This window comes from Schistocerca nitens, chromosome 11 (genome assembly GCF_023898315.1).
Source record: "Schistocerca nitens isolate TAMUIC-IGC-003100 chromosome 11, iqSchNite1.1, whole genome shotgun sequence".
NCBI lineage: Eukaryota > Metazoa > Arthropoda > Insecta > Orthoptera > Acrididae > Schistocerca > Schistocerca nitens.
The window spans coordinates 81,106,970-81,117,745 of NC_064624.1; the positions used below are offsets into that span (position 1 = coordinate 81,106,970).

General features: G+C 43.7%; 1 protein-coding gene across 1 annotated transcript in view; it reads left to right on the forward strand.

Annotated features, from left to right (window-relative positions):
* LOC126212949 (cation-dependent mannose-6-phosphate receptor-like) overlaps positions 1-8,238 on the forward strand; it is a 125,522-nt gene extending 117,284 nt beyond the window's left edge. Inside the window, exon 6 of the mRNA XM_049940467.1 lies at positions 7,344-8,238. Within this exon, the coding sequence (XP_049796424.1) occupies positions 7,344-7,409 (66 nt within the window). The 3' untranslated portion in view covers positions 7,410-8,238. The remainder of the gene's footprint in view (positions 1-7,343) is intronic.
* The last annotated feature ends 2,538 nt before the right edge of the window (positions 8,239-10,776 follow it).

Here is a 10,776-nt window from a genome sequence, read left to right on the forward strand (position 1 = left end):
TGGAGGTTTGATGAAGACCATTTAAAAAGCATTAATCCATTTCAGTGTACTAAAAGCATTAATCTACAGTTATCCACGTCAGTGTACTCGAGAACTGTGATCAGTCCACCATCGTGCGACATTTGCACACAGTGGGGAAAGGTTCAGACATCAGGTGTACAGGTACCACACGCTCTGAGCCAAAATCACAAAAATTAACAGGTGTCTTTATGTGCATCTCTGCATGCTCATCATCAGTTTCTTGTGAACAACACCGAGCATTCCCTTCCTGTGCGATTACTGGTGACGAGAAATGGTGCCTGCGTGCTAACGTAAGGAAAAGAGAGTGATGGTTGAGCCAAACAAAGACCTGTGTGAATCTACAAAAGATAATGTTACACATTTGGTGGAACAATGATAGTGTGATGCACTGAGGATTGCATCCCCAAAGTGTAACCGTCACTGGTGACATTTATTATCGAGAGCTGAGACATCTTGCAAACACAGTCCGAGAACAACAACCGGGAAGACAGCACGAAGAGATGCTACACCACAATAATGCTCGTCCGCATTCTACTAGACGTACAAAAAACACTGTGCAGGAGTTGAGTTGGGAAGTCATTCTGCACCTACCTTACTCACCTGATATCGTGCCCTCACATTTTCTTCTTTACCATTCTCTGTCGAACAGCCTTCGAGGAATATGTGACTGTAGGCTTTCCCGGCGTAAACTATCGGTGAAGGTTTCTCGGGTCTTCTGGCGAAGATGGGTAGTATGACACTTCCCGAAACATCGTGAGATATCGACGCTACCACCCGGCTGGAGACCCGAGAAACCTCCGTCGGCTTTCGAGGAACTTCTTTTCCAGACAAAAATGTGCTCCTAACGTGGCTCGACGAGTTCTTCCCTGAAAACCGAGTGATTTCTAGTCGAGAAATTGAAAAGTGAACCCAGCATTGGCAGACTATTGTAAATGGTGGAGGAGAATATATTATTGATGACTAAAGTCTCTGTTATGTGCATTTGTCGTGTTTATTAAACTTACGGAAAAATGCTATGAACTCGTGCGTCAAGATAATTACATCTACATCGATACTCTGCAGGCCACCGTACTGTGTGTGGTGGATGGTACCTCGTACCACTACTTGTCATTTCCCCTCCTGTTCCACTCTCAAATAGAGCAAGGGTAAAACGAATGTCTGTACGCCTCCGTATGAGCCCCAAATTTCTCGTATCTTATCTCCGTGGCCCTTATGCGCCATATACGTCGGTGGCAGTAGAATCGTTGGGTGGCAGTTAGCTTCAAATGCCGGTTGTCTAAATTTTCTCATTAGGGTTTCTCGAAAAGAATGTCACCTTCCCTGTGAGGATTCCCATTTGAGTTCCTGAAGCACCTCCATAACACGTACTTGTTTCTTGAACCTACAGGTAACAAATCTAGCAGCCTGCCTCTTAGTTGTTTTGATGTCTTCCTTCAGTGCAACCGTACAGAACCCAAACACTCGAGCAGTACTCGAGAATAGGTCATACCAGTGTCCTATATGCGGTGTCCTTTACAGGTGTACCACTCATTCCTAAAATTCTCCCAATAAATCGAAGCTGACAATTTGTGTTCCCTACCACAGTTCTCACATGCTCATTCCACCTCGTATTGCTCTCCACTCTCCAGCATTACGCCCAGATATTTGACGGTGTCGAGCAGGACACGGGGAAAATATATATAAAAAATAAAGATGCTGTGACTTACCAAACGAGAAAGCTTTGGTAGATAGACACAATAAAAAACACAAACACACACACAAACAAATTTCAAGCTTTTGAACCCAAGGTTGCTTCATCAGGAAAGAGGGAAGGAAAGGGAAAGACGAAAGGATGTGGATTTTAAGGGAGAGGGTAAGTAGTCATTCCAATCCCTGGATTTGAAAGATTTACCTTAGGGGGAAAAAAGGACAGGCACACACACACACACACACACACACACACACACACAAAGGCAAAGGGGTTGGGCAGAGAGGTCAGTCGAGGCGGAAGTACAGGGACAAAGATGTTGTCGAATGACAAGTGATGTACGAGGGGCGGCAACTTGAAATTAGTGGAGATTGAGGCCTGGTGGGTGACGGGAAGAGAGAATATATTGAAGGGCAAGTTCCCATCTCCGGAGTTCTGATAGGTTGGTGTCAGAGGGAAGTATCCAGATAACCTGGACGGTGTAACACTGTGCCGAGATGTGCTGGCCGTGCACCGAGGCATGTTTAGCCACAGGGTGATCCTCATTACGAACAAACACTGTCTGCCTGTGCCCGTTCATGCAAATGGACAGTTTGTTGCTGGTCATTCCCACATAGAAGGCTTCACAGTGTAGGCATGTCAGTTGGTAAATCACGTGGGTGCTTTCACACGTGGCTCTGCCTTTGATGGTGTACACCTTCCGGCTTACAGCACTGCAGTAGGTGGTGGTGAGAGGGTGCATGGGACAGGTTTCACATCGGGGGCGGTTGCAAGGGTAGGAGCTGGAGGGTAGGGAAGGTGGTTTGGGGATTTCATAGGGATGAACCGAGATGTTATGGAGGTTAGGTGGACAGCGAAAAGACACTCTTCGTGGAGTGGGGAGGATTTCGTGAAGGATGGATCTCATTTCAGGGCAGGATTTGAGGAAGTCGTATCCCTGCTGGAGAGCCACATTCAGAGTCTGATCCAGTCCCGGAAAGTATCCTGACACAAGTGGGGCACTTTTGGGATTCTTCTGTGGGAGGTTCTGGGTTTGAGGAGATGAGGAAGTGGCTCCGGTTATTTGCTTCTGTACCAGGTCAGGAGGGTAGTTGCATCATGCGAAAGCTGTTTTCAGGTTATTGGTGTAATGGTTCAGTGATTCAGGACTGGAGCAGATTTGTTTGCCACGAAGACCTAAGCTGTAGGGAAGGGACCGTTTGATATGGAATGGGTGGCAGCTGTTGTAATGGAGGTACTGTTGCTTGTTGGTGGGTTTGATGTGGACGGATATGTGAAGCTGGCCATTGGACAGATGGAGGTCAACGTTGAGGAAAGTGGCATGGGATTTGGAGTAGAACCAAGTGAATCTGATGGAACCAAAGGAGTTGAGGTTAGAGAGGAAATTCTGGAGTTCTTCTTCACTATGAGTCCAGATCATCAATAAATCTGTACCAAACTTTGGGTTGGCAGGCTTGGGTAACCAAGAAGGCTTTCTCTAAGCGACCCGTAAATAGGTTGGCGTACGAGGAGGCCATCCTGGTACCCATGGCTGTTCCCTTTAATTGTTGGTATGTCTGGCCTTCGGAAGTGAAGTAGTTGTGAGTTAGGATGAAGCTGGTTAAGGTAATGAGGGGAGAGGTTTTAGGTAAGGTGGTAGGTGATCTGCGTGAAAGGAAGTGCTCCATCGCAGTGAGGCCCTGGACGTGCGGGATATTTGTGTAAAATGAAGTGGCATCAATGATTACAAGGATGGTTTCCGGGGGTAACAGATTCATCATACAATTGTTAGCCTCTGTTTCATAATCTGCCACCGCATAACCAGTCCTTTCAATACATTTATACGCAGTTTTTTCGAAATTTTCCCAAGTTTCTCCACCCTTAAAGTGTTTTGGAGGCAACACAACTACCGAACCTTTGTACACATCGTTGTTTACCAACCTAAGTTCACCACAGGATCAACATAGCTCAGTTTAAACCAACACTTTTTCGACTTTTTTCACACCAGAACTCTAGTTGCTTTCTATTTCACCTTTATCTCTCCCCATATATTTTTATTTTCACTTTAGCCTCATGTTACACTTTCCACCTTCTAATAACATGTCACCCTCACAACATCCCCACAATGACCCCATTAAGTTTTATTTACATTCCCTCCACAAACATGCCTTCACCCTAGCTAGATTACACTCCCATATTTTATTTACCCAGGCTTGTCTGACATTTGGCATCACACCCAAAGGCCTCACACTTAAAGTTCCCATCTCTGGCTGCAACCCTTCTTTCCATCAGTCCCTATACCAGTTCCAAACCGAACAATCCATTGCCCTCACACACCTAATCCTTCACCTACACATCAACTCAGCCAATGAACACACCCGTCAACTCCTATCCCTAATCAGAGTTTTCAATCTTCCCTCTTCCACATCCACACCGGCTGTTCAGAGCATCCTCCTACAGGCCAACCGCAAATTAGAACAGCATGCCACCCTCCACCTCAAAAAACTATCCAGTCTCCTGGTTTCCCACCTCCGGAGAGACAACTCACTCACCCTCCACAACCTTTCCAACAAACCTCAACCTCCTCTCATTGCACACAGACCCAGTCTCTCCCATCTACGCAATCCCCCACTTCCAGCTCCACTCCCCCCAAAACCTCAAAATTCTAGTCAACACAATCTGGAACCACAACATCCCAATTCAGTAGCTAACTTTCCTCCAAAACTCTCTCCCAGTCCGAAACCTCTGTCCTATCCAAAGGCCTCACCTTCAGCCCTACTCCTAGATTCAACCAAACAGCCCTCGTCAAAGATTTACTGTCCTACACTTGTAGTCTCTGCTGGAAATATCGCTTTGCCACGAAGAAAAATAATCCTAATCCTACTCCTAACGATCCAACTCCCCAAGACACTATCCAAATTGAATCCTGCCTGGAACAGTTCCGTCCTCCATCACAGCGGGACCCACCACCTCTTCCTCAAAATCACCCTCTCCAAACCTTCCAGGAATTTCTCACTTCCAGCCGTGCCTCTCAATCTTTCTTGAAAAACCTTAATCCTACTCCCAACATCACCACTGCTGAAGCCCAGGCTATCTGTGATCTGAAGGCTGACCGATCCATCGTCATTCTTCCGGCTGACAAGGGTTCCACGACCGTGGTACTTGATCATGGGGAGTATGGGGCTGAGGGACTGCGTCAGCTTTCAGACAACACTACATACAAAGTTTGTCAAGGTAATCCCATTCCTGATGTCCAGGCGGAGCTTCAAGGAATCCTCAGAACCTTAGGCCCTCTACAAAACCTTTCACCTGACTGCATCAACCTCCTGACCCCATCAACACCCTGCACCCCTACCTTCTTCCCACTTCCTAAAATTCACAAAACCAAACATCCCGGCCGCCCCATTGTAGCTGGTTACCAAGCCCCCACAGAACGTATCTCTGCCTACGTAGATCAACACCTTCAACTCATTACACGCAGTCTCCCATCCTCCATCAAAGACACCAACCACTTTCTCGAACGCCTGGAATCCTTACTGAATCTGTTACCCCCGGAAACCATCCTTGTAACCATTGATGCCACTTCCTTATACACAAATATCCCGCACGTCCAGGGCCTCGCTGCGATGGAGCACTTCCTTTCACGCCGATCACCGGCCACCCTACCTAAAACCTCTTTCCTCATTACCTTAGCTAGCTTCATCCTAACTCACAACTTCTTCACTTTTGAAGGCCAGATATACCAACAATTAAAGGGAACAGCCATGGGTACCAGGATGGCCCCCTCGTACGTCAACCTATTTACGGGTCGCTTAGAGGAAGCCTTCTTGGTTACTCAGGCCTGCCAACCCAAAGTTTGGTACAGATCTATTGATGACATCTTCATGATGGACTCACAGTGAAGAAGAACTCCAGAATTTCCTCTCCAACCTCAACTCCTTTGGTTGCATCAGATTCACCTGGTCCTACTCCAGATCCCATGCCACTTTCCTCGACGTTGACCTCCATCTGTCCAATGGCCAGCTTCACACATCCGTCCACATCAAACCCACCAACAAGCAACAGTACCTCCATTATGACAGCCGCCACCCATTCCATATCAAATGGTCCCTTCCCTACAGCCTAGGTCTTCGTGGCAAACGAATCTGCTCCAGTCCTGAATCCCTGAACCATTACACCAATAACCTGAAAACAGCTTTCGCATGATGCAACTACCCTCCCGACCTGGTATAGAAGCAAATAACCGGAGCCACTTCCTCATCCTCTCAAACCCAGAACCTCCCACAGAAGAATCCCAAAAGTGCCCCACTTGTGACAGGATACTTTCTGGGACTGGATCAGACTCTGAATGTGGCTCTCCAGCAGGGATACGACTTCCTCAAATCCTGCCCTGAAATGAGATCCATCCTTCACGAAATCCTCCCCACTCCACCAAGTGTGTCTTTCCGCCGTCCACCTAACCCTCGTAACCTCTCGGTTCATCCCTATGAAATCCCCAAACCACCTTCCCTACCCTCTGGCTCCTACCCTTGTAACCGCCCCCGGTGTAAAACCTGTCCCATGCACCCTCGCAACACCACCTACTCCAGTCCTGTAACCTGGAAGGTGTACACGATCAAAGGCAGAGCCACGTGTGAAAGCACCTACATGATTTACCAACTGACCTACCTACACTGTGAAGCTTTCTATGTGGGAATGACCAGCAACAAACTGTCCATTCACATGAACGGACTCAGGCAGACAGTGTTTGTTGGTAATGAGGATCGCCCTGTGGTTAAACATGCCTCGGTGCACGGCCAGCACATCTTGGCACAGTGTTACACTGTCCGCGTTATCTGGATGCTTCCCACTGACACCAACCTATCAGAATTCCGGAGATGGGAACTTGCCCTTCAATATATTCTCTCTTCCCGTCACCCACCAGGCCTCAACCTCCGCTAATTTCAAGTTGCAGCCCCTCGTACATCACTTTTCATTGGACAACTTCTTTGCCCCTGTACTTCCGCCTCGACTGACATCTCTGCCCAACCCCTTTTTGGCCTTCACATATGTCTGCCTGTGTCTGTATATGTGCGCATGGATATGTGTGTGTGTGTGTGTGTGTGTGTGTGTGTGTGTGTGTGTGAGGGTATACCTGTCCTTTTTAAGGTAAGTCTTTCCGCTCCCGGGGTTGGAATGACTCCTTACCCTCTCCGTTAAAACCCACATCCTTTCGTCTTTCCCTCTCCTTCCCTCTTTCCTAATGAAGCAATCGTGGGTTGCGAAAGCTTGATATTTGTGTGTGTGTGTGTGTGTGTGTGTGTGTGTGTGTTTTATTTATTGTGTGTCTACCAGCGCTTTCCTGTTTGGTAAGTCACAGCATTTTTTTAATATATTTTTCAGCAGAATATGAAGGAAAGGCTGGCCACAAAATGTGATTAATTCTTACGTTAGTGGCATAAAGGTGTATCTTGTTAACAGTTGTTCATTGGCTTCCACATTCTATCCTCCTATTGGCTGCCTGCATCTTATAGGCTACTACTGTGAACAAACGCACAGTTGGCCCTCCCTTTGTAAAGTTTAGCTAGGTCGATGCAATGAGAGACACTGGTAAGTGCAAAGCAGGTAAAACTGAGCTTTACGGTTAACTTATCCGGACCTGTCACGTCTGTTGCAGGACGGTGTCACGTTCACTCTCAACGGCTGCCGAGTGCGGCCAGCCAATCTCTACGACAGCATCTGAGGACTCGGTGTCCCCTCGTGGTATGCCGATACTGCTGCCAGCCTGAGCTGCTTTTGTGCCAGTGTTACAGATCTGTAAAAGCTGAACTGCTCAAAATGTATCTATCGCAATTGTGTCTGCAAGTTACTGCGGTGCGACATTTCGCACAATCGGGAGAAGTACAAATGGCAGTTTGTTATGTATCGACTCACTAAACACGGACGTTGTTCTCTTTGTTGTTTAAAATGCTAAGATGTCAGAAACATTCTGATGGTTAACACACACTTTAGTAACAATAAATACTGGATAGCTCTCTTCGTATGAGGGGAGAATTTTGAGTTTAAAAGAGGTACTTGTGCCAAAAACAGTTGAATATATTTCACAAACTTGCTGAGTGTACAGGAATTGTAAATACAGATGTGTTCCATAAAAGAATGCTGGGCATTTATATTTGTAACATAATTACAGAGTGTAATTCACAAAGTTTTTGATCCAGGTCATGAATGATTACTGAAAATGGAGCATTATTTTTCCTTGTAATGTTTACAGAAATAAAACGATGAGGATTTATTGTCTCAGTATAATGATATATAATAGTTTACTGCTTTGGTGAGAGCAATATATTTTTTGTGCTGCTGTGTAACTTATCATTACTAACTTGTAAATATTTGTTTTTATCTTGTTTACTGTTAAAAAAAATAGATGTTGAAACCACAAGAGTGTATTTTACCACAATTGGAGTATGTTGTGTTTTTCTGTGGAAAGAGACGAAGACTGTGAGTGAAGTTTATATTCGTTTCTTGTTTCTAAACTTTTATAAAGCTTTAATTAAAAAAAGAGGGATATGCAATAGTTGTGTGTTCATTCTGCTTAACATTATGCACACAAGAGGATAATTAATTCCTCGCTGTGTTTGTCAGAATTCCTTCCTCTTCCCCACTTAGAATGTATTATTTACATGCTTTAAGTTTGAAATTTTTGTAAAACAGATGTTTACTGTGATGGAAGCCATAGACTTGAAGGAAGAAAGTAATAACGTACTTCATAAAATGTTCATTTGATTGGCTTCTCTTTTCTTGCAAACTAATACCTTGAGGGAAATAGAAATGCTAATGAGAATGCAAGAACTAGTTTTGGGAAATATAAATCTGCAAGTACTGCATTTCTTTCTCACACACTAGTTTAGTTTTTGCCAAATAATACCTCATTTACGGTTCTTGTGCATTTTCCACTCATAATTGTCTGTGACATGGCATTGTTTCTTCAACTACTTGTGTTCATTTAATCTTTAAATTAGCTCAATTGTATGAATACAGAGTTTTACATGTAAATTACTGTGATGGGTGGTAGAACAAACAAATCTCCGTATTTTAAAATAATTTTTATTCAGTTTCAGCCATTTGAATTCATCTTACATGGGGAGTATAGTGTGTTCATTCTAAAAATATGCAAAGCATGTGCAATTTCAAAACAGAACCATAGTTCAAAAACCGCTTAAACCTCTTTCGTACATAGTAGTGAGGCAGTCCTGTCTAATGCAGTTGTCAAAACTTACTTTACAGACACACAGTCAGCCAATAGAGTTGTAGTATCTACAGATTGATCATTCAGATATGCTGAATGGCAATTTTTGTCACCAACATAAATTGCTTCTTTAACAACCCTACCACAACAAAGGTCAATTTAATGATGATTGTGGTGTTGCTCACACTGCTAAATACTGCATTTTCGGGCAACAACAAAGTTATTATGTGGCAGGTGTCATTAGAGGACAGTTAATAAAGTTATTTCATGTAATAATGAATGAACTAGGCACTCATCTTTTTGTGTTTCCCACGCTGGTCTCGTTGTAATATCATGGCTCAATCGTCGAAAATCTAGGTGGTGGTGATTCCAAGCTCAGATGCAAAGAAGCCTAGATTTTATTATGCAATATTCGAAAGTTTTATAGATGTGTTTCACAAACCATTTCAACCTTTGAAAGTTAGCACAATGGTGATGATGAAAAAAAAAAAAGAGGTAATCAACACTCCGAATTCAAGTTACACTTCTTTTTTATTGCTTTTGTTGCAATGGCACGTAACACACAAAACATCACTTCACAATACAAAACATACTTGAAAACATCTTCCTCACTGTTAAAGTTCACATTTTATAAACTGGTTACAATATGCGTCTTTCCAACATGACGTCCAAGACTTGACCTTCTCAAAGTCCAACTCTCTAACTAAGTAATAATTGCTTACGCGCCCAAAAATCAAGAGTTACAAGTACGTCAAAGATCATAGTGACAAAAGAAAGAATACACATAAGAATAATATCATTGCAACATAAACATATCGATGTATCAAAGTATCTCTACATTAATGAAATCAAATCTGAATGTCGTTACAGAAATATGTTAACTACTTTACAGAAACACAGTAAAACATTGCTGGTATCGAGAGGTTCAGGTGAGGTACCATAATGGTTACGTAATTCAAGTACCATTACACTTCCCGAACCATGTGATTTTGTGGTGCTTATATCTGAATGTTAACTGTTCTTCCTTCTACGTATTTCAACTTGCTTTCATATTTCGACCTGCTTTTGCAACAATTGTTTACCACTGTTGTTACTTATAGATGTGGAAGCAGTACAATTTTGGGGTAAACTGTACAACCCAGTGTGGCAGTCTGTGTTGACCCCCAATGCACAAATAATTTTTCTTTTCTTTTCTTTTTTTCTTTTCTTGTTAAGGTTTTACATTCAGATGGCTTTGATACACAGCTTTCAAGATGTGTAGGTGAGAAAATACAAATTGGGTTTCACATGACCTATATTTTCAAAACCTGTTCGCTGGAAGACACGATTCTGTTCAAGGTACTGTGTTATTTTTGCTACAGCAGAAGAATGTCAGGGATGTTGGACAGTAGTTTTGTGGATCATTTATGCTACCTTTCTTGTGCACAGATGTGACTTGTGATTTCTTCCAACTGCTGGACACAATTTATCATTCGAGGAATTTCAGTATGTTGTTGTTGTCTTCAGTCCTGAGACTGGTTTGATGCAGCTCTCCATGCTACTCTATCCTGTGCAAGCTCCTTCATCTCCCAGTACCTACTGCAACCTACATCCTTCTGAATCTGCTTAGTGTATTAATCTCTTGGTCTCCCTCTATGATTTTTACCCTCCACGCTGCCCTCCAATGCTAAATTTGTGATCCCTTGGTGCCTCAGAACATGTCCTACCAACTGATCCCTTCTTCTAGTCAAGTTGTGCCACAAACTCCTCCCCACTTCTGCTCAATACCTCATCATTAGTTATGTGATCTACCCATCTAATCTTCAGCATTCTTCTGTAGCACCACATTTCGAAAGCTGCTATCTCTTCTTGTCTAAACTATTTA